Source organism: Microtus pennsylvanicus, chromosome 7 (assembly GCF_037038515.1).
Source record: "Microtus pennsylvanicus isolate mMicPen1 chromosome 7, mMicPen1.hap1, whole genome shotgun sequence".
NCBI lineage: Eukaryota > Metazoa > Chordata > Mammalia > Rodentia > Cricetidae > Microtus > Microtus pennsylvanicus.
The window spans coordinates 23,247,811-23,271,819 of NC_134585.1; the positions used below are offsets into that span (position 1 = coordinate 23,247,811).

A 24,009-nucleotide genomic window follows, 5' to 3' on the forward strand; every position below is an offset into this window, starting at 1 on the left:
ATCTAATATATAGATATCCATAACTGCAGTATTCACAATCCTAAGTGGGAAATAACCGGAAGCTCTGTGGACTTCAGAGCATATGAATGGGATGTGTGAGAGCCACATGAGAAGATAGCCAGTCATCCAAAGGAGCAGAACTCTGGCACAGGTACCGGCCTGGACCAGCCTTACAGGTGATGCAAAACCAGAGTCACACACAGGGCCATAGACTGTGGTTCTGTTGACATGAGCGTCCAGGGCAGGCAAGTCCTGGAGATGAAAGTGGATGTGCAGAAGCCAGAGACGACAAGGTGGCTTTGTGACGGTACAGTGTCCCTTACGGATGCTGGAAGATGTGGATGCCCCAGAAGGTACCAGACTGCACACTTAGAAGTGTGAAGATGCTGAATTTTGTGAGGTGGTTAGGGTTTCATGTAGCACAGATCTGCCTTATAGCCAAGGATGACCTTGACCTCCCAATCTCCCTCTCTCCACCTCCCAGGTGCAGGGCTACAGGCCTGCACGACCGCACTTGGTTTGTGCTGTGCCAGGGATGGACCCCAGGCTTGGTGCATATAGACAAGCAAGTGCTCTGTCAGCTGGTCTGCATCCTGAGCCCACCAGATAACTTTTGCTTTAAATCATACCAAGCATTCTGCATCCGAGATGCTACCGTTTTAAGGTGGGGACCAAACCCTGCGGGACCTGTGCACTGCAGGGTCTCACAGCCAGGGATGGTTATACTACAAGGGGTGATCCCAGGGCCCTGGCCTGGAGCTGAGTCCCACAGACAGACCTGATTTCTGGAGGGACGGTCTGGCCAGAGATTGCTGGTGGGGCAGCTGACTTGCTTTTCAGAGGAGCCAGCTCTGGCCACTTGTGTAGAGCAGCCCAGAACACTGGGTGGGGGAGGAGGTGCCCAGCTGGAAAACTGCGGGGTGTCTTGTCTTAAATATAATATTAAATCAGCACCTTTAATTAGTATGCTTAGAAAAGGCCACTAGCAATTACCTGGGACACCAAGAAGGCGTGAGCTAGAAAGAGCCCGTGAAGGAAGCCACAAAAGACCATTTTGAGCAGCGCATAATTGAGGAGAAAATGGATAAAAGTCCAGGAAATTACAGGGTGGGTGACAGCAGCTGATGGTCCCATCCCTATCTTGCCCAGCGCCCCCCTCCCTGGGAGGACCCGAGTGTCAGGCCTGGGAAAGCCATTGGGATATCAGGTTCAGTCACACGACCTTGGCTGCAGGGCTGATGTGGTCTTCCCACAATCCCCTTGGCCAGCCAGATTGTATCCTCACTGAGCCTTCCACCTAGGTCAGGATGGGGCTGGCAGGTGAGGCCTGTTTTCTGAGGACTACAGGCTATACCTGTTTATACTGTGGAGGGCCAGGGCACATGGCGGGGGGGGGGGTGCTCTTGTCTCCTGTGGGAGATTGGCCTAAGGCCTGAAAAGCAGCTCTTTGTTTCTCAAATCTGACAACAGAGAGGTGACATATGTATGTATGTATGTACGTATCTATCTATATCTATGTATCTATCTACCACCTACATCGTATAGAGAGATATATAGATATGATGTATGTATATTTATGGAAACCAGGAGTCTTGGCTGGAAATGCCTGCACAGTGTTAGAGTATATTTTTTTTTAGAATGCATTATATGGTCCACTCAGCTCCCAATTGACCCTCGTCGTTTGGATATCAGGTCTTTGGGAAGTTGAGATTGACTTACCGGTGACTTTCACACACTCCGCCCTTCTGACTTAGGGAAAAAAAGGCATCGAGCTTGGCATGTAGGCTTTCAGAGATGGGGTCACATGCTTCCTAACACTCACTAACTGGGTGTTTGCTTGCTGCTTCTGGCTTCTTCCTCTGTAAGATGGGAAAGCTGACGCCAAGCTATTCTGACTTTGCTCCATGCCTCTCTCATCTCTCAATGCCTTTCTCGCCTCTCACCTCCATCACCACACATGCCGCCTGCCTCTGCCTTTTGACATGGGAGAGGCTATGTTCCTTCCCTGAATCTCAGTGTCCTCATCTATAAAATGGGTACAATAATGATCACCAGACAAAATTATGGGAGGACTGAATGAGTAAATTTAAGTGCATGGACAAAACAAAACAAAACAAAAACCCCTTCCTATTTGGGGAACCTGGTTAGGACCTGTCAACAACATTTCTGTGGAATTCTTGCTTAACATGAAAGAACAGGATCTCTAGGTTGGCCTATGGGTAACCTGCCATCTGCTAACCATGAGGCTCTGGGAAATAATGACATCACTGGCTATTGCCTTAAAAGCTCTGAGGCAGACAGTATGGTGCATGGAGCTCCTTGCCTGCCTTTGTTCCAGGTTTGCAAGCATTGGTGGTCACTGTTGACTTAGAGCTGTTCTTTCTCCTGAAGCAACTCCTGAGTCACAGACACACACACCTTCCTTCCTTCCTTCCTTCCTTCCTTCCTTCCTTCCTTCCTTCCTTCCTTCCTTCCTTCCCTCCCTCCCTCCCTCCCTCCCTCCCTTGGTCTTTGAGGCTTTTGGTTAAATACAAATGCCAGTATTTGGGGAACAGATAGTGCCTGTTCCATTTTGCAGGTTCAGCTGAGCCCTTAAAAGAAAGGAGTTGCCCAAGCCAAGGCTCTGAGGTGCTAGATCTTCCCTTCAGAGGTTTCCACCCTGCACCCCCAGCTTCTAGGGACTTAGGGCCTCCTGAGGCTAAGATGACCAGCTATCCCAGCCATCCTGGAGCTTTGAGGACTTCACACTTATGCCAGAATCCTCTTCATCCTGGGTACATGGGGCAGACGGTTCATCCTCTTTGAAAGCCACTAGGAAACCAGGGAGCCCCAGGACAAGATATTCGATACCAACCTTCTGAGCCGGGCTATATGGCATATGATGCCTTGGGTGGTCTCTGGCCAGAGCATAACATCCTGAAGAGGGTGACCCCTACCTTTTGGTCTTCTTGAGGACAGGAACCAGACCCAGTCAGAATGAGTCTTGAAGTGACATGTCTTCTCAGCCTCCGTGCACAGACGAAGACCAGACATTTTGGAAAATAGTTTGAATTAGAAAAGATATTTCTTCTGGGCAGTAGTGATATATGCCTTTAATCCCAGCACTCAGGAGGCAGAGGCGGAATTCTGTGAGTTCGAGGCCAGCCTGGTCTACAAAGTGAGTTCCAGGACAGGCTCCAAAGCTAGAGAAACCCTGTCTCAAAAAACAAACAAACAAAAGATGCTTCTATTCGCAGAAGATGGAAACCCAACTCAACAGAAGTAGGAATAAAACAAGCGGGGAAGGGTGTGGTCATCAGTGCCTGTAGCTGAGACATCCGGAGGACTGAGCCAGTATGAACCCTGCGGGACTGACCATCACCATGTCTATAGGCTCTGCGAGCTTTCTTGGCAGCCTTGCCCTCAGGTGGGCTTCTCTCGCAGGTGCCAAACTGGCCCAGTCAATAACCCAATGGAAGGAGAGCACAAGCCCTGGAATTGGCTTTGATTGGCTAGTTTGAGTCACATACTAGCCAGTCATCCTGATGGGAGAGAGGGGACCCTTTGATTGGCTAGGGCTGAGTTATGCACACAAGTTGGGACATAAGAATTGAAATATCGGAGGTCTGCTCGTATCTGAGCCCACCCGGGAGAGGTCTCGGTGTTACCATTGTAAAGGTCACAGCTGTCCATTTCACACCCTGAGTTACAACTGTGTGCACCCTGGGCCAGGTGGGCCAGGTGGGCCAGGTGGGCCAGGACAGAAGTGGAGAGCCTGGGTTGCAGTCCAGTGATGCTGAGGTGGTTTGGGGATGACTGTTGGCCTCTGGAAGACTTGGAAGCTTATGGGATGGCCGTGCCCTGAAGGCTGCCCTGTCATCTGAGCAAGATGGGAAGAAGCAAGCCTGACCTCTGTACTGTCCTCCCCTCTCTTGTTCAACCGCTCCAGGTTCTTCTGTGACCCAGTTGCTGGCCCGAGACATGGACAATGACCCGTTGGTGTTTGGTGTGTCTGGGGAGGAGGCCTCTCGCTTCTTTGCCGTGGAACCTGACACTGGTGTGGTGTGGCTCCGGCAGCCTCTGGACAGAGAGGTATGGCACATGACTCCATAGTCTCGGCCCTTTCCTGGAGGAGCAGGGGCAGACAGTGGAAGAAGGTGGCACAGCATCTTTGGGGCGGGGTCTTCTTCCAAGGCCCTATCCTACCTCTGCTGGGACCATTTGTCTTAGCGGTAGCTCTCTTCCAGGGCTGTCTTGGACCTGGTCGGAGTGGGTTGGATGGGGGTTCTCAGAGCCAGGAGAAGCATTGGATGAGCAAGAGGAAAGTGACCATGAGGTCATCTCTAACCCTGTTCTCTCCTCCCCTTCCCCCTCTTCTTTTAGACTAAGTCTGAGTTCACAGTGGAGTTCTCCGTGAGTGATCACCAAGGGGTGAGTGTCCCTCGAGACCCGATAGCCCTCTGAGGGCTGATCCTGGACTTAGTCAGTCCCTGGGCTGCGTGGGTAGGAAGAGGCCTGAGGGAAGGGACAGTGTTGAGCCCAGCACATCTCTCCCCAGGTGATCACACGGAAGGTGAATATCCAAGTTGGAGATGTGAATGACAACGCCCCCACGTTCCACAACCAGCCCTACAGTGTGCGCATCCCCGAGGTAAGGACCTTCTAGGTCACGTGTGGGATACTGGGATGATGGTTCCTGGGACCACAGCTGTTCTCCAGTCCAACTGGGCAATAGTATAGTGATCTGAGTACAAGTAGATGCCTTGCCCCTGGCTCACGCTCTAGCCCAGATTCCACTTGGGACCAATGAGAGCTACCCATCCTGTGGCTGAAAGAATGACTAGGCCAGCGAGTAGAGAGAGCCCCAGGCCTGCCCTGGCAGATCTCACCCCCATCTGGAGTTGGTAATGGAACAGGAACTGGGAGAAGAAAGTATTAATGCCTTCTTCCTTCCATCTGCAGCCTGCTGTGGGCCTTGGACAAGGCATACAGGCAGGCCTTACCCCAGCACTACTTGTTTTGGCCAGAATCTGGTCTCTGCGGGACTGGGGAATTTGCATGTCCCTAGCTGTGTGGTCTGGCCCGCAGTTCCCGGGAGCTTCTGTTCTGTGTACTCTGACTGTGTTTGCATGAGTGCATGCGTGTAAAATCAAGCCATCGCTGGTAATTGAGAAGTACAAATTATTGCATTACAAACGGTTCGTTAATAAGCTGGCTCCCGATGGCACCAGGGCTCTCTTCTCTTGCTGTCCCTCACCACGGTGGCTGGCCATTAGCTGGGAGAAGACCCTGACTGAGACTGGTAGAGAGCTTCTAACTGGGTGTCCCCCAAGCCTGCCCTCAGGGCTCTGGCTGGGGCAGCAGCTGGGGTGAAAATGACGGGAGACATAGTCCTCTGGAAAGGCAGGCTGGCACCAGACACTGGAATCCTAACTCCTTCGTGCCATCGGTCACTGGGAAACAAAAAGAGGCAAGAATATTCCCTAGGCTTAAGTGGGAGAGGGACTTGCCCAATGTCACAGCTGTAACCTTGACCCTAACTTCTGAGGCACCTAAGGCTCCCGAAGGGTGAAGGGATCTTCTCTTACAAACCAGAGGTCCTGGCCCTCAGCACTCAATGGTGAGCCAAGGGTCCTAACACTTGTGCCAGTTGGAGGGTAGGAGGGCAGCTGTAAAACTGGGACTATCCAGTGGTGCCCGGGATGGGATGGCAGGAGAGAGGGTCCACATTCATCAGCAGGGGGGCACAGTACCCTGACGTGCCTGAGGACAGCGGCTTGGCTTCTGGCTCTCGCTCACTTGGAAGTGCCCCTAATTCAATTAAGGGTCTCTGCGTGCCAGCCTGCGCTCCAAGCCTGGACTCGGAAGCCAAGGGCATGGCTCGGAGTTAATGAGCCTTGTGCCCATTGCTCAGCTGCCATCCTGGCAGGCCCGGCTGTCCTCTGTCCTCCCTGGAGAGGGAATGGGAGGCAACAGCAGTGATAAGAGGACAAGCAGTCCTGTCCCTCCTTCCCAGCCCTTGGTCTGGAGGCCAGCTCTTTCCTCTTGCCTCCTGCAGAAATGCAACCTGCAGAATACCCCCTGCTGGAACCCGCACCCCTGGGGTCCTCCAAGCCTCTTGGCTTCCACTGTGGTTCATTTAATTAGCAAAGATTGTCCAGTATGGCATGGTTCTGTGTGGCTTTCATTCTCAGGCCTGAGAAGCTGCAGAAACAGAGTGTCGGGACTTATGGCAAATGGTCCCAAGACACACCCCTGCCCATGCATTGTCTTTAACCCCTCTGAGCCTAGTCTTCCCTGTCACCTAAGAATGAAGAGGTGAGGTAGATACCTGCAAAGAGCCCACAGTGCTGGAGGAAGGCCTGTCCAATTCATTTGCTTGTGGGTAGACACCTATGGCCACTCTGTGGCCTGTTACCTGATGCTGGCTTTGGGGCTGCTCAGTGTGTCCAGGGCATATGGTATCAGCTAGATGGAGGTCCAGTCACTTGGCACGGCCCAGCCCTGGGCCTGGTGTGGTCACCTGAGCTGGAACTGAGCTACTTGGCCCAACCCCAGCTGGGGAACCAGCACAGGCGCTGGCCCCTGGCCTGGAATGGAGACCATAGTTCTCTGTTTGCATTAAAGGTATCCTGGATGTACCATGGTCCATTGGAGAGGCAAGTCCAATGGCAGAGGCCCTTGAATGGGAGCAGGGTGAAACTGAAGACCTGGGTGATGGGGTGAAGAGAGGAGCAGGCAAACCACAGACCTTGCTGGGAATGAGCACCTGGCAAATTCCAGAGTGTCTGGGACTTCCCAGGGCTTCCTGGAGGAGGTGGCTTTCAGTAGACCTGACAGCAGTAGGAGGAAGGACAGTGAAGACAAGGGACCTAATCTCTGGTCCTTGTCATATAAACTGACTTTATATGTACCATAGCCTATGTACTGGCTTGGTATGTGTGGAGTGGGGAGGGGGATACAGCTGCCCAACTAGGGGATTGGCCAGTACTTTTCTTATTAAGAATCTAAGGGTAGAGCCTAGCAGGTGATGCTCTTTACTTCCCAGGAGTCCCTTGTGCTTAAGGGATGGTAGAAAAATTCCTAGACTGCCTCCATCTATCTACTCAAGTCCTCTATGAGCATTTAAGTCAAAATCCCTTACCTTCCTAACGGCAATGTCCCTAAACCTAGGCTCTGATGATTAACTAGATGGTCTGTGGGGCCAGAATAGCCTGGCTGTGATGCTGATACACTGTCACTCCCCTGCCTTCCTAAGGATGTACTGAGCTCCCGTGCATGTAGGCTTGCAAGGAGATGCAGGAGAGCCATGCACCTCCAGACACCCAGCACCGTGGTTTAGAACTGTGTTGGACCAGGGGGTCCTCAAGTGCCCCAGCAGAGTATCCTGGGTGGCTATTCAGAGATTTCTCCCCATCCCGTGATTCTGCCTCAGTAGATCAAGGAGAGCTGGTTTAGGGATCTGATTTTGTATATATATATATATGGGTCCCTGGGCCTAGCCACACTTAGGCAAGACAGTGAGCCATTGCTGAGCTCTGTCCATCCTTTTAAAATGTTCTTTTGGATATGGTCTTGTGAAGGTCTTGCCTAGGCTGGCCTCAAACACATTACAGGCCTGTGCCACCACACAGGGGAGGCCAGAAATCTGCAGGATGGTGACAGTGAGCCCTGCTAGGTTTGGAGAACTTGGCAGGGTGACCGTGAGGGTTTCTGAAAGATGCTGAGAGCAGTTGCCTGGTATGAAAACCTTCAGCAGTCCATGATGCCTATGGGGACCTCAGTCCCTGAGGTCAGAAGTAGTGGGGTGGGAGACACCTAAGCCAAGGCTCATACCCCAGTCTGTGCAGTCCTGTGCCTGGTGCCCCTAAGGGCCCAGCCTCTCTGCCAGGAGAAAGCAGACAGGTGTGTGTTTGTGTTTGTACTGTCTTCCTTTCTGCCCACCCTCCTCCCCTTGCTAAGCAGCTCTCTGTGTAATTATCCATTTTATCAGGGCAAAAGGCCCCGCAATTCACTTGTCGAAGCTCTAACGAGGGAGCGCGGATGCTTTCAAGTCCGTAAAGAAAGGGGAAATCCGGCTAGAATTGGCAACTTAATTCACCAAGCCAGCCTCGACAGACCTCATTAAGCCCCCGTGTATTCATTTCAGCCTAATGGCTGTCACGCTGACTGCTGTTTGATTTGCTGTAATAGACTTTTATGGCCTGCCAATTTGCTCAAACGTGTTTGCCTGTGTCTGTGCCCAGCGGTACTGCTCCACTACCTCGGCGAGGGGGTCTGGCTTGCCTTGCTGACCTTCAACACTGCCTAGCTTGTTCCTCTCTGGAGGCCAGTTCTCAGTCCTGCAGGGTGCCTGGGGAGGTGACCCTGATGCTGGGGTATTTGGGCAGGAGGGTAGCGGTGAGATTAGAAGTCTGGAAGGGTTGGTGGCTTCTGGGACAGTCGAGGGTTCCCTGGAGTCTCAGGGACACGGTGTCCTTGATGTTCGCACAAGTGGAGCTTCCTCAGCTGGGCAGCTCTGGCTTTTATCCATCTGGTCACAACTCACCTTCTACCTCACTTGGCTGAATCCTCCTGTCCACCCGAGGACTGCTTCGGTGCATTTAGTCTGCCCGCCTGGCTTTCTCTATTCCCACACTTACCTTGCTAACTCATTAAAGTCCAACTCAGTTGAGCCTTCAAAGCCCAGGTTGGATCTGTGTAGCCTGATCTTCAGTGTGCTTTTTTCTGCGACTGCAGAAAACTTTGTTTGAACAGCTCCTGGGCGGGACCCTTTGATGACTTGGGCGTGGCAGGTGGGGGGGGAACCTTGGATGACTCAGACATGCAGGGGGTGGGGAATAGATGTCCCCACTCTCCAATTATGCTGCTTTCAATGAGTGACTTGCTCTCTCCGTTCCTACTTATTCTCATCCCTCTGTGTACCCCCTTTGTCTCTGTCTGTCTGTCTCTCTGATTAAAAGGGCTTTGCACATGTGCAAAGTGCCCTAATGCTGACACACAGCCAGACCCCCCCTTCCCTTTGATTTTGTAATAGTTTCACCAAGTGACCCAGGCCGGCCTTGACCCTACTATCCCCTGCCTCAGGTCCTCTGAGAGCTAGCATTACAGGCCTGCCCCAACCACCAGCTTGGACCTCTGTCATCTTCTCTAGAAGATGAATGTCATTGCTTGTCACCAATAGGATTGTTAGACTTGTGTTAATGTAGGTAGGAGACGATCCTAGTCTAATGCTGCTGAATGGGTTGAGATCTTCACCCTCAGAGGAAGCCGTTTTCTAAAGGGAGAAACCAGTGCACTCACTCTCTTGACTGTGCCTCCTGTTGTTAAATGTTATGGTGGCTTTGTGTGCGCAGCCCAATGGAAGTATGTGGGCTGTACGTGCTGGGTCCTAGTAGGATGCATAGGAGTTCCTTAGGGTAGGCAACTAATACCATGCATTTCCTGGAATCTTTTGCTATCTTTTTTATATACTGGAATTTCCAAAAGAAGGCGAATTCTAACCCAAACTGGAGGCCCTGCTGAGACAAGATGGTAGCTGAGGGCTAGGAACATAGGTCCTTTGCAAGTCCCCAAGCTACCACAAAGAGACAAATGGAGACAAAGCCAGGCTAAAGGTAGGTTCCCTAGGCTCAGGTCTCTGTGGCATTTGGATCCCACAGAGATCTTTGTGGCTTCAAGTGACCTGTTATGAAGTGAAGATGCTAGGGAGGAAGTAAAAGAGGTCCAGGAGCTCAAGGAGGGCCCTACTGGGGGACCTGTTCTTGACACCTGTTACTGGACCTTGTACGTAGATGGGACAGAGGGGTGGTTATCAGATAATGAAAGCTGTCTTGGTTGATTTTCTATTGCTTCCATGTACAGAATGGAAACACATTCTTGTTGCAGCTCAATGGAATGGCAGTACTGTACCCATGCAGAGTGCTCAGCATGGGGACCAGGTTGAACGTGTGTCTGGCACATGGCTGTGGTTCTGACCTTTACCATCTGTATATCTGTCTCTACCAGTAGAGCAAGGATGAGGCTTGGTCATCTGGGCCTGCTGAGCACCAACCAGTGCAGGGCCTGGCATATACACGGTGCCCAGCAAATGTCTCGTCGTGGGTGACCCTCACAATGGGCAGAGCTGTGGCACCTCTCTGTCTGGTAGCACTCATGAAGATAAAAGGAGAGTTTATACAAGGGCATTCCCAAAGTAGAAGTTCCTTTATGGAGCTCATATAGATGTGAGCAGCTGACCTGGGATGGGGAACCTATTCCTACCCTACTCCTTATTTCTTCCTGCATTTCAAAATCGTTGCATTCCAGCTGGCAGTCTCTGGTACCTACCAGTCCCTGGATCTTAGAACTCTTCATGCTAAAGCACGTGGGGAGCCGTGAGGTGGTGACTATGTGAGTCCAGGGCACGTGAGGAGCCAAGGAGGGCAACTTCTTAGTACCCCAGTGTACCTACCTTCAGCGTGCAAGTTAGCGGTGAATGATTTATGAACTGTATCCTCAGGTTGCAGGAGAGGTGGGGGTGGGGATCCTCCTGGCACATGTTGCCATCCCCTCCAAGGTGTCAGCTTTACTCACGATAGTGTCGTCTCCCCCACGCCAGGGGAGGCAGCCCCATGACAGGCTGTATTAATTTATATGTCGGGGCCACAGTGCCTGCAGCCTCCTCTGCATCTGTAGCCAGTGGCCTATTGATCTGGAAGAAAGAGAACGATAAATCATCTTGGCCTGGGACTCGGCTGGCCACAGTGGGGCAGCTAGCTCCCCAAGACGGCAGCCTGCGATATCTTAATGCCCCAAGGCTCTCCCCACCCTCTAGCTCATAGCTTTGGTCTCCTCCCTCTGTCAGCACAGTGACAGATCCCTGGGACTCCCCACTTTCCACAGACACACATGCTACAGCCTGTGGCAGCCAAGAAGGCAACCACTGGGTTAGCAGCAGACTTGCCCCTGTGTATCCAGCTACCACCTGTTACGAGGAGGTGTGTGTGTGCGTATGTGTGTGCGTGCATGCGTATGTGTGAGAGGGGAGAGGGAGAGGAGGAGAGAAATCGATCATTTAAATACTCCCATCTAGGTCTTGGGAGACGGAAGGCTCCGTGACTAAAGCACTTGCTGCACAAACTTGAGTATCTGAGTTTGAATCCCCAGATCCCATGTAAACCTGGGCATAGTAGAATATACCTGTAACCCAGCATTCCTACAGTGGGAGGGGAGGCAAAGACAGGACCGGCTAGACTGTCTCAAGGTGGAAGATGAGGGGGTCCCCCAACCTTCGTACGTACACGTGCCGTGGCTTGTGTACTCACACATGCGTACAAATGTGTACACGTGCCACGATCATCTTTCTCTGGGAACTCTCCCTATCCTTTCACCTTCATGACAGCCCTCAGTAAGAGAAGACTTGAGTTTTACATTGATAGACCGTGGAAACTGAGGCCAAGATGAATCTGCCTGCTGACTTTTCTCCAAGTCCCCAAGTGAAATCACTGGTACAATATCACTGTCTACAGCAATATCCTTCTCCTGTGCATGTATGCAGTTGGCCTCACCCTTTCCAGCAGTAACCCACTCCTGCAAGGACCTTCAGCACCACCCACTCACAGCATGCTTGTGTGTGTTTGTATGCCTGTCTGGTGCCTGCTTGTGATTGGTTGCAGTCTGCTGGGATGGGATCCTGATAAACCAGACCAGGGAAAGGGGCCAAGAACACTATGCCTTGTGTCTTGATTTACCCTAAAGACGTCAAATTGTCTTCATACTTAGTGCACAGATCAATGGGGTCCTGTGGCAGGTTCACCCAGAGCCCGCTGCCAGGTCTGTGCAATAATTCTCAGCCCCACTGGTGTCCTCCTGCAGCTTGGGGACCCAGCAATAGCCCTGTGATGCCGCTTGGGCTTGTGGGCTAGCAGATACCTAGAGGCTGCAGCTGTTCCAGCTGTCAGGTAGCAGTGCAGGTGAGAAGTAGGTGACCGTCTCCTCCATGGCCTTGCCTCCATCCTGCCCTTAGCCACCTTGTCCTGCTTAGCTACCAGGAAGGATAACAGTGGGCCCCAGAACCGAGCCCAGGGAGCTGGACCCAGCCATACACTCAGATTTCTTGCTCTATCTTCTGTACAGGGAAGTGAAGTTGAGGAACCTGATTCCCCAAGACTCATGCACTTGTTTATGTGAGATGTGGCCAGGTTCATAGACACCCTTTCTGCACCCTCCACATAAGGAAAGAGAGCACCACATGATGCAGGGAGCTAGATAGCATTAAAATGATTATTTGGTTTTAAAGACAATAGCTTTCTGATCAGTTTCTTGGTCAGTTCCAGCCGGGTGTCTTTGGGCTCATAGAAGGGTCTGGCAGTGGCTGCATGTCCCACTCCATTCCCATGAAGCAGGGACTTAGTAGAGCCAGCTCTCAGGCACCAGTGATGCTCGGGTGCATGCCAGGACACCCTTTATTGCTTCTCACCCATTCAGTAATGACCTTTGACACAGAAGGAAAGGATGGCTGCAGCCTGATGCCCTGTGCCTGGAGTCCAGCTGTTATCTCGTGGCTCCTCCCCTTTCCACAAGGTCTCCTGCCTTGCCTTCTCCTGCAGTGGAAGACCTGGGTGGGGCTGGCCTAGGAAATCCTGGGTCCCAGGAGGCTACAACCAAGTGCAGCTATGGCTTTCTGAATCGGGAGGACCTGTGTCTGACTGTGACACACAGCTTGGGTCCCTGCTGAGTGCCACACATACACATTCTTACTCCACACTGGGTGGCCTTGTCACCACTCAGAGTCTCAGCATCTCCATCTGTAAAGCTGGTGAGCATGGAGTTATAAAAAGTTCAGTGGAGGCACAAGGGTGGCCCTTGACTGTAACTGATTATGAAAGTACCGGAACTCAGGAGTTTCCTGGAAACGGAGAAAGCACTCCAGGTGGGCTCCATTGCCTTAGACTGGCCAGTAGATATCAGAGACCAGTGACAACCCCCCTCCCCATGCACACCATGACAAGTGTGTACCCATCCCCTTTAAATAATAGTACATTTTTAAAACATTAAAGCTCATAAAACACCTGAGCCTCCTAGATAGCTCAGCGGTTCAAAATACTTGCTTTGAGTTTGGTTCCCAGCACCTACATCAGGCAGCTCACAACCAACCACCCCATCACGCCAGTTCCAGGGGATCTGAACCCTCCTCTGATCTCTTCAGGCACCTGCACACACATGACACATGTTCACATGGACACACATTTACATAAACATAAAGTCTTATCAATGTGAAATGGCATGCACAAAAAGACATGGCAGGGACAAAATGGCCCCTGGCTATGGAGAAGTAACTAGAATATGCTCTGTCCCTATAGACTCCTGTCCCTCTGGGTGACACCTGTCCACACATTCTGTAGGTGGTTGGTACTTCTACAGAGGGTCAAATCTTGTTCAAGGCCACTTGGTCAGGGACAAAGTTCTGAGGACCGGAGCTAGTCACAGAAGAGTCTCGGGGAAGCACCTTAGAGAACCTGTGTCCTGAAGCCTGTTCCCTGCCAGAGGCAGGCTCTGTGTCCCCAGGAAGAGGAGGCAGTGATACCCCCAGATGCCAGAGTCCAGGCCTGGGACAGCATGGAGGTGCAGAGTCTGCTGGTAAACCTCCAGGGAGCCACATTCTATCTGTCCCCTGGGGTATGGGACTTAATCTCAGCCCTTGGCTTCCACTTATCCTAACAAGCATTGTCAAAACAGCGCAGAGACAGGCCCACAAGCCCCCGTGACATTGAGCCCTGCGGCACAATGGGCTGTTTTGATGGTTTTGCCAGTTGCCTGACCCTCCTTGTTTCCTACCAGGAGGGGACGGCACTCTCGCAGGCTTTCTGCCGATGGAATTAGTATAATTTCTCTGATTCCCCAGCAGCCTTTAATTACTTTGTAACTTTGTGGTGCTTGCCTGAAGCGGGAGGGACTGGGCTTTCTCTCTTTATAATAACCTTAAGTGGAAGCTGCCTGTCCATCTATTAAAAAGCCCACTCTTCTCTCCAGATGAGATAATGCCGCGGGGAGATAGTACCCCCGGCATAATCACTAGGTACAATAGAATAATCCCTGCTTGTTTCCTCCTTTATCCATCGCCAGCCCTCCTCCCCAGGACAGGGATTGAGGAGGGCTGCAGGCCAGGTCACGTCCTTGTTGGAGAGGGCACAGGCTTGGGCTGTACCTTCTCCAAGGCTTGCCCCAGAGAGAGGAAGATGGCACAGAGGCCCCTTCTTGCTGCCCACTGCTCTCTATAACCCTAGGGTAGCCCAGCACGGTGTTACCTTCACAGTGGCACCCACTGTATCGCAGAAAGCCGATTTGACTTAAGATTGTAAGCTGGGATGGCGTCCCGAGACAAGGCTGTGCTTGTCCTTTCTCACTGTGTGGTCATTATCAGTGCCCTTTCCAAGATACAGCCTGCAGGTGGGCAGCTTGTCCTCTGTCAATCATTTGCCCAAACTTATGCTTCCTCCCTAGAACAACACAGCAAGAAAGTCTGATCCCAGCTGCAAGAGAGGCTGGTCCCAGCCATTCCTTGTCTTCAGTAGTAGCTACCAGAATCCAGCCTCAGACACTTCTTTTGTCCTGCTCTTGGGGTGCTTTTGCACTGCCCCCACCCCAGTTTCCAGCCTGCTTGGACTCTGCCTCCTGAGCTTGACTCAGCCTTTCCATGGGGTGGTTCAGACTCAGACCAGTAGGCAGGCCTTCCTGTCATGGCCACCTGCCTATAAACTCAGGTGGGCTCCCTCAGTGAGTCAGTGAGGCACCTCCTGACCAGAAAGGGGTGAAGATCTCACTCGTGGCCACATTGCTCATTCAGAGCTCTTGTTGTTATTAAATAGGACCGCTCACCCTGGGCCTGTACCCCCACAGAGGGTAGCCTCTCAAAAGTTGACATTCGAGAGAGCCAGAGGGGACCCTAAGTGTTCATGAAGGGAGGCTCGAAAGGTAGTAACTAGCTTCTGTGGGGTCATCAGGGTGGAGCCAGAGTTAAGTCCTTGTGGCTTCTCGGAAACATGACAGTAGAGGAGCCATTCACACATGCACACAGGTGTGCATGCACTGTGTCTCCACAGGAGCCCTGTGCAGCCCCCAAGGGACCACCACCATAAATGGGCTTTTGACCTTGGGTCAGACCCGTGAGCACAAACAACCCTTTTACTTTATAATGTTCCCCACCCTCAGCTGTTTGGTTATAGCAACAGAAACAGGGCCAGTGCAGGCATCTATGACTGGGAGACCTCACGGGAGTAGTGCAGGTCACTGACTGGTATGTTCTGAGTCAACAACGTGTTACTGACGCAGCTGCATGACGATGCAATGCCTGCCTTCCCTGCTGAAGTGCTTACCAAGTGCAAGCACTTGTGGAACTGCTCCTGGGTCAGAAACCAGGCTGGCCAGCACCTTGCAGCTCTCCCAACTCTTCTCCTCCCTTCAGGTGACCTTGTTTCTAAGGCACACAGTTCTGTTGCCTGTGGTTGTGATTGTGTATATACCCTTTAGGGATTGGTTTTGTTGTAGATAGGGCTGGGCCTTAAACTCAAAATGTGCCCGCCTCAGCCTTCCAAGTACTGAAATCACAGGCTCTGTGTGGTCTTCCATCATGTTCTTATTCTGCCCCAAACCGTGGGAGCAGGCAGCTGAGCCTCTGCTGAAAGGCCGCACCCCACAATGGGGAGGGACACTCTATCGAGAGTCCCCAGAACAGGAGAAAAACTTGAATGCTGAGTGCAGCATTGGCAGCTGCACCCGGGAGTGTTTGTTGTCTGTGAGTCCCATGGGCATTGGATGGATGACATGAGAGATGTCTGCCTAGAGGGGCCTAGACACTCTTTCCCAGCTTAGGACGCCTCTGCAGGTACCTTGAGCTGAGCAGGAAATTGAGGGAGTACAGGGATTAAAGAGGAAGGGGGAAGAAAGGAAAGAAGCCTCAAAGATATCCTGTGTGAGAGGCAGATCTAGTTAGGGAAACCCAGAGAGGACAAGCAACTTGTCCAAGGTCACACAGCTAACCCTGACTCTGACAATTTTTGCTGTGCCAAGACCAATCTGCATGCATCTTATCTCTGCAGCATCCACATTGGGTTTAGGGTTAGTTGTAGGGGTTTGCTGTCTCCAGGGAACAGCCTTAGCCTGGAGGTGGAAGGGGGAGAGGGTATGTGCTTAGGAAAGATTCTTTGAGATGAGTTTATTGTGTTCTGCCTCCTTCCAAGTGGCTGTTCATATCGGCAGCCCCATCTCTGGCCTGCATGAGAAAACACAAAAATCTTTAAAGGTGTCTTAGAGGTTGGAATGGTTTTTTTTTCTTCTTCTTCTTTCTTTGCTGGTCAGGACTGGGGCAGGTGGAGGACAGAGGAATTAATTCTTGTAAGGCATTGTCTCATGCCTCACCTCCCCCCAAACCGTCAGGTCTTCCAAACCCAGGGGCTAGCAAACCCTAAAAGAATTGTACCAACCACAGCCCCAAAGATGGAGATGGAGGCGATGCGTCAGCAGTCACTGGGGCGGAAGACCCTAAATGGTGTGGAAGTAATGCCTAAAGTGTGCCGCGATTACAGACATTTCCAGCGGGCCTCAGGCGACCGGGGCGGTGCCGGTGGCTGAGGAAATAAATCCTGAAGTGTGGGGCTTTGCAGAGCCTGAAGGAACGAGGCTGGTGCAGTGAGTCCCCTGTGCAGGGCAGCGGAGGGAAGTGGGGCTTACTCCTTCATTCTCCATCCCTCTAATCCATCCAAGTTCCAGTCCCTTGGATGGGTGGCAGCCTGTCTCTTCCAGTTAGAGATGGAGCATCGTGGTGGAACACCTGCCTAAGATGAGCAAGGCCTTGGGTTCCATGCCTAACACCTTCAGGCCCCCCAAATCAACACATTTGTGAATGTAATGTGTGTGTGTGTGTGTGTGTGTGTGTATGAGAGAGAGAGTGTGTGTGTGTGTGTGTGTGTGTGTGTGTGAGAGAGAGAGAGAGAGAGAGAGAGAGAGAGAGAGAGAGAGAGAGAGAGAGAGAGAGAATGAATATGACTCAATCTCTGCTCCTAGTGCTCTAGCCCCTCTAGCTTCTTGCCTGGTTTCATCTGAGTTCAGAACTGGTTGAGGTAATCAACGGGAGGATGCCTCATTCAAAAGAACAGCCATCATTTAAAGATGTGGTAGGCTAAAATGATGACTCCACCAGTGGCTTTTTTTACCTCACCTGGCCACAGGGATTTGCTGATGGGATGGCCCTGTGTTGTCTCCAGGAGATGGTCAGACAAGATAGGGGGAGGGTTGTCATGTTGCTGAATTTAAAGATGGAAGTGTTAAAATACTGTAGTGATGTCTAATACCTTGAACCCTATTATTTAAAAAAATATATAAAACAATTATAGCCGGGCGGTGGTGGTGCATGCCTTTAATCCCAGCACTCGGGAGGCAGAGGCAGGCAGATCGCTGTGAGTTTGAGGCTAGCCTGGTCTACAAGAGCTAGTTCCAGAACAGGCTCCAAAGCTATAGAGAAACCCTGTTTCAAAAAACCAGTATATATATATTACAATTAAAAAAGATAGATGCAGACGTGAGCCATGGGATTCAAGCCTACCAGAAACTCAAAGGCAGGGCTGAGAGCCTCCTGAGGCTTTCCGGGCACCCTTCCCACACTCTGATTTTAGTCCAGTCAGACCCACTCTGGGTCCCGAACTCTAGAACTCAAAGGTGAGAAATCTGTGCTACTTTAGGTCAGTAAGTCTGTAATAATTTGTTACAGCAGCCATAGGTCATAGGCACAAGAGAGGCTCTGAAGGCGGAATAGCAGGAAGGAGATGAATGACACAGTCCCTGACCTCCAGGAGACTCTGGTAGGGTTACTCTGTAACCCCAATGCCTCCCTGTAAAACAGAAACAGAGACCTAAGACCTTGGAACCAAGTGGCTACCAAGTGGAGCTTAACTCAGGTTGTTGAGGGAGGGGCGAAGTGGGCAGTTCAGCAGTCTGCTGCTGGCCCCTCTTCATGCCACCTTGTCCCTGCTCCCCTGCTCTTGTCGCCCCTGTAGTGGCTGATTCCAAGGACACCTTCCTCTGGGTGACAGAGCTGGGCACAGCAGCTGTACCCGAGCGTGGGAGGTTGGCCCTGTCTGTAGCAGCTTCGGAGACAGTATAGACCCTGGTGAGCCACAGGCACAGGGACCCCTTCCTGCTGAACACAGGGCCACCTCCTACAGAGATAGGGACCCTGCTTCCTGCTAGGTCCCTAATCTGCAGCTTGTTACTGAGGTCTGTAGAGTCCCCAGAGATGGAAAGGCTGCCATCCACAGGGTCCCTCTCTTTGAGGAAGGAAGAGTGGGGCTCTGTGGACCATCACCTTTGTTCTTATGACTTGTCTTACACACGGGACATCGGGACTTGCCAGCTGCTTGGAGATAAGTCCATCTTACAATCTGCAAGGACCAAGCCTAGGAGTCCTGAGTATAGGGAAGGTTGAATGACAGTAGAAATGACAGTAACGAGGATGGAGGATGTCCCTCAGTCATTCACATTCCTGTCACAGTTAGCTGCTGGCATGGGGGTATCAGTCGGCTTTTGGTTGCTTCAACATAGTGCCCGACAGTGCTCCTGTGAAGTAAGGCAAGGTTTATTGTGGGATCCAGTGTCCACATGGCACACTTCAGGCTTGGCAAGGGCTGCCCCAGGTCTGCATCATGTCATGGTACACGGTAGATGCCAATGTTGGGAACAAGCTATTACATATATCACCAGGGATGGAAAGAAGAGAGGCTGTGTTCCCCCGAGCCTTGTTGAGGGTGCACCTCCAATAACCTATGGACCTGCCACTAGCCTTCGAAAGGTTCTGCTACTAGCCAACAGCAGCAGCAGCAATAGCAGCCTGGGAGCCTCTTCGAGATCATCAATATCGCTAAGGTCATAGCAATAGGCTTAGGGTTATCCCATCTGTAAGATGGGGACCTGCCCCCAGAGACACCAAGTTAATCACTTATATCACACAGCAGAACTGGAATCTAGAGCGACTTACTACTTCTGTGGATCATGGGTCTAGGCAGTGGCATGGAGATCATGCCACCATCAGGGGACCATGCCTGGGATCCTCAGAAAACCTGCAGGGATAGCCAGGGTCTTGGAGCTGGGGTCCCCCAAACCTTCCTTAGAGCCTTTTCTCCAGGACTGGGGTGCTAGATGCCTCCCCCAGTTCTAGAGAGCCCTTCTAACTGTGTGTTCCTGGAGAGACTGCTCTGCCTGCGCCAGCACGCACACACGCTTACACACACCTCACTGGGTGTCCGCCCTGCCTCCTTCTGTCCCAGTGTCTCCCTCACGGGTCAGCGCCCCAGAGCATTAAATCATGAACAAATCGGCTGCAGCCAGCAGGAGAGTAGGAGGAGGAAGGGAGGGGACATGGCCAGCAAGGCCATTAGCAGTGTGCCGGCCAGGCAGACGAGCCTCGGCTGATTGGGAAAGTGGCCGGCCTCCTCTTTAGAACAGGGCTCGTCAGAGGCCGCTATGGTATGATGTGCCTGAAACACACACACACGGACTGTTGTGCTTTTCTGGGGAGTCACGGAAACTGCATGGCTTGCAGCCAGAATATCCAGTCCAAGAGAACAGTGTTCAGATGGACCCTGTTCCTCCCCAACTGGCGAGACTTGGGAAATGTCTGCCCCTTGTGAAGGAGGCAGAGATGAACACACTCAAATTGGCACAGGTCTGCCGTGAATTCTGGCCTGAACTCGCAGGCCAGTAATTGAGCTTTACTGGCCTGATCCTCTTATCTTAGAATGGGGGAGGTCACAAACCCACAAAAGATTCCTCTCTGCAATCAAGAACAAGGCTCACCTGCCACAGTGAGTGCTGTAGAAGCTGAGGCGGGGCTTGGGGACCCTTGTATGATCCTTGTGGTGATTTGAATAAGAATGGCCCCCATAGGCTCTATATTTGAATGCTTAGTCATCAGGAAGTGGCACTAGAGAAGGATTAGGAGGTGTGGCCTTCTTGGAGTAGGTGGAGCTTTTTTAAGAGTTGCCTTGGTCATGGTGTCTAAGACATAATTAAGACAACAGCCAAGGGATAGAGGAGCCGATCTTGCTGCTGATTCCCCTGAGATAGCATTGAGGATTTTTCCATGTGTCTTTGGCCCTTACATCTTGGGCCTCTGCTTAACCATCTAGAAAACAGTGTGACCGTTTTGGCTATGGCTATAAGAAACAGAAGGGCCACTGGGTTCAAATGATAGCAGACTACAACTCATCTCTCCAGTCCTGACTTGCCAATGCCAGGGCAAGGCATCCGGGTGGCACTCTGTTACCCAGGAGGTGATGGCTACCATCAGTAAGATGCAATCATTCTGAGCTGTGTCACTCTGTAGGGCTTCTTGGGACTTGGGGTTTAGTGTTCTTACCCCAGCAAAGGTCATGGGTCAGTCATATCCCAGCAGCCAATGAACAGGAGCAGGGCCCATGTTGGTAAGTTGAGGTCCAGGACTTTGGGGTACTCTGGACTCACCTGGTGCTCAGAACAAGTCCTTCCTGGTACCGTAAACCACAGGGCCTGGTAGGGGCTGTCAGCCGGGCAGGTCCATCCCTTCTGCACGGCTGGCCTCGCAGCCGGCCTGCAGCAGACACGGCTTTTTTGTTTTTGGTTAAAAAGCCTCATTGGAGCGTTATGATATTGCGATGTGAGGGTAATTGAGCTGAAAGCTATTCTCTTCCTGCAGCCAGCGCGATAGGAGTGATTGAGGTGCCGGGCCTCCCCACCAGCCTGGGGATCCTGATGAAAGTTCCGTGTAGAAACAGGACTGTGTACAAGGAGGGCCCTGAGTTTTGGGATTTGGGGCTGCGAGGCTAGGCCTCTCTGCCCACTAGGAGCAGACAGCTAAGCTCCTAGGGCTCCCATGGACTGGGACAAATAGGACATCCACCGTGCTAGGTCTTGGGAGGTTGGGCTCTGGCTGTGTCCCCCAAGCTCTCTCCATCACTTCCTTTTCTCATAGAACCTATCCCTTTTACCCATATCCCCCACCCTCCAAGTCTTTCTGTTTTGGAGTTTGAACTCAGAGCTTTTGGGGATGTTAAGCAAGTGCCCCATTGCTGAATCACACTCCCAAAGGCTTCTAGGTAAGTTCTAGGCAAGCACTCTATTTCTGAGCTGAACCCTCAATTCCTTACCTCTACAGAGGTTCTCTACTGTGAGCCACACCCTAACCCACCCCAGGTAGATTCCAGGGAAGTACTGTCCCTTTGAGTCACGCCCCAGCCCCTTCCTGGTAGATTCTAGGCAAGTGTACTGCCATGGAGCTAGCTCCTCTTGACCCTACTGGGCTGGCTCTCTCTGCTTTCTGGATCTCCCCCAAGTTGTATGCCACGTCCTTTAGTGTTTAAACAACACAGTGTGTTTCTGAGCCAAATGTTATGCTCCTGTGACTCAAACCAGGCACCTTGTTAACATCCAGTCTCTGGTTCTATAAGTCTGAGACAGAGCCTGTGATTCTGCAGGGCTTTCAAGCTCTTGTGGATGCCAATACCACTGGTCTTCCTTTCTCTCTTTGAGGACTAAGACTCTAAGAAGCCACCAGGCCAAGGGCAGAGTAAGTGTGACCAGGGCTCAGCTATGAGGAGGGAGCCACCCACTGTGACAGGAGCCTATTCCTGAGCAAGACGTCCTTGCGTGGTTGTGCAGGTAGTGCGCTAAACAGGGGCCGTGTGCTTAAAACTGTGCTTCCTGCTACTTACTGGGTAAACTGAGGTTGCATACAAAGGTATCCTCCATCCACTGCCTCATGTCTCCAGCCAGAATGTGGAAGTCCAAGCAAGAGACTCAAGTGCACTGAGTTTCTCTCCCAGGATTCTTTCTGGGCAGGGGTGTGGTTCAGTTGGTAGAGTGCTTCATGCACGAAGCCCTGGGTTCAATAGCTTCAGCTCCACATAAACAAGGCATGGCATCCCACTCCTGTAAGCTCACCACCTGGGAGAGGTGGAGGCAGGAGGACCAGAAGCTCACCATCACCATTGTCTCCATAGTCTGAAGTCAGCCAGGGCTATACAAGAAAGTAAGCTGCCAGGCGACTATGTAGCACTTTCCTGACCATTGCTCACTCCCAGCTTGTAGAGCTGAACTTGAGACACAGGACAGGAGGGGCTGCAAGTTCCTGCTGAGGGGAGGGAAGCTCCCTAAAGAGCAAGATGCTCCCGGCTTCCAGTCAGTCATCTCCCTCAGGCGCACCCCCTCATACACACTTAGACTGTCTTCCTGCTGGGATATTAACTGCCACCAGGTTGAAGTGAAGGGGGCCATTAATATGAGCTTCCTCATAAGCAAGGAGCCGACCCAGGCCTGGACTTGGCGCTTATCTCTGCCGACCAGGCTCACCGAGAACAGAGCTCCCCTGGCAGGTGGCCAGGTCCAATGAGGACAGAGAGGCCCAGCTCTCCTGACTCTGCTGAGTGGCCCAGCTGAGCCTGGGCCCCCTTCCCCGCTGGAGCCATAGGCTTGGCAGGACCGCTCAGCAGGCAGAGGCCATGCCGCCATGCAAAGATGGGCTTTGAATCTATGTAACACTCCTGACCTGGCCCTGGTTCTTCTTTCCCTTAGGCCACTCTGCCAGGGGCAAGAGGAATGGGTCTTGTTTATTGATGTTAGTAGTGTACACAGGTGTGCAAGGCTGGGGTGCGGTCATCGTTGCATCTTCCTCCTTGTGTTCCAACAGCCCATCATCTCTCGTTCCCATCTCTTGTTCCCCTACCACTACCCTGGAAAATGGAATCACACAAATGCTTGCTGTTGGCCAAACAGGTCACGTGGGTCTACTGAGCCCAGCCCTTTCTAGCCCCTTTCTCTCCTTGATCCTCTGGGAGAAAGATGTGTCCCTTTCCCATCTTGCATAGAAGGAACTAGAGGCCCAGAGGTGCTGTGGGGCTGCCTAGTACCACACAGCAAGCTAGCACACTCTGAACTGTACATGATAAGGTAGTACCTCATCCGAGCCCATAGCTGGGATATGGCGCTCTTGATCCCTGAGGTCACCACACACTCTCAGACATCTCTACATTGTAATTTCTCCTAGTTTGACTGTGGTGACCTGTGCCTATGATCCCAGCTATGAGATGAGCTGAGGCAGGAGGTGCATGAGTTTGAGATGAGGAAAGAGAGAGAGAGCATGCCTCCCTGCCCTCGGCACCCCACTGGGCAGCCAAGGCTGTCTGTCAGCAGCCTCCAGGGTCATCACTGGGTAGAATCTCCTCCTTGGGTCTATTGACACAAGTGTGTCAGCAGCTGGCCCTCTGGTGACTTGCTTGTAAAGAATATAGAGGCCCTGAAACAAGACTTCTTCCATAGCCCTTGCTGAGTAGACCCTTAGCCTTCACCTCCATTGGTCTTTTTTACTTTTTATTTTCCTGAGGCCCTAACACCAGCATCTCCTGTTCACGATTCAGGGCTTCCACATTCCATACTCTGCCAATACCAAAGTGTCTCCAAAATGACTATATTTCTTCAATTCTAAATGCCGGTTTACCCCTTGTCATAAAACATAGGCAATTCAGACTTATCTCGGGCTGGCACAGTGCCTTAGCGGATAAAATGCTTGCCACCAAGACTGATGCCTTGAATTAGAACCCCAGGACCCACATTGTAGAAGGAGAAAACCAACTCCTACTGCAATCTCTGTCTGCCACGTATGTGTGATGATGTATACACACACACACACACACATTGTAAACGTAAGAATATTTCTTAAAAGGATTCATCTGAGTTACTTATGGTCTTTGCCATAGATAGTGACCCACTAGATCCATAGAAAATACTCCATCTGTGCTCATTAGCCCTGCCCCTGGGGACAGTGGTTGGAGCTCACCCTTCTGCCTGAGGGGCAAAGCTAAAGCTGAGGGTCGAGGAGCCTCTGTATGCCACCCCATGCCCTGGGTCTCCTCCCCACCCACAATACCCACACTGACACTTCCTGTTGTATATAAAGTACGTGCATACATTTCCTATACTTGGCCTGGTTCCACCTCAGCTTGATACTTCAAGGCCAGCCCCTTTGAA

At 51.8% G+C, this 24,009-nt stretch overlaps 1 protein-coding gene across 1 annotated transcript in view; it reads left to right on the forward strand.

Annotated features, from left to right (window-relative positions):
• Positions 1 to 24,009, forward strand: part of LOC142853975 (cadherin-23-like) — a 246,940-nt gene that overhangs the window by 48,922 nt on the left and 174,009 nt on the right. The window contains exons 3-5 of the mRNA XM_075979128.1: positions 3,929 to 4,071; positions 4,363 to 4,410; positions 4,538 to 4,630. Coding sequence (XP_075835243.1) covers positions 3,929 to 4,071; positions 4,363 to 4,410; positions 4,538 to 4,630 — 284 coding nt within the window. The remainder of the gene's footprint in view (positions 1 to 3,928; positions 4,072 to 4,362; positions 4,411 to 4,537; positions 4,631 to 24,009) is intronic.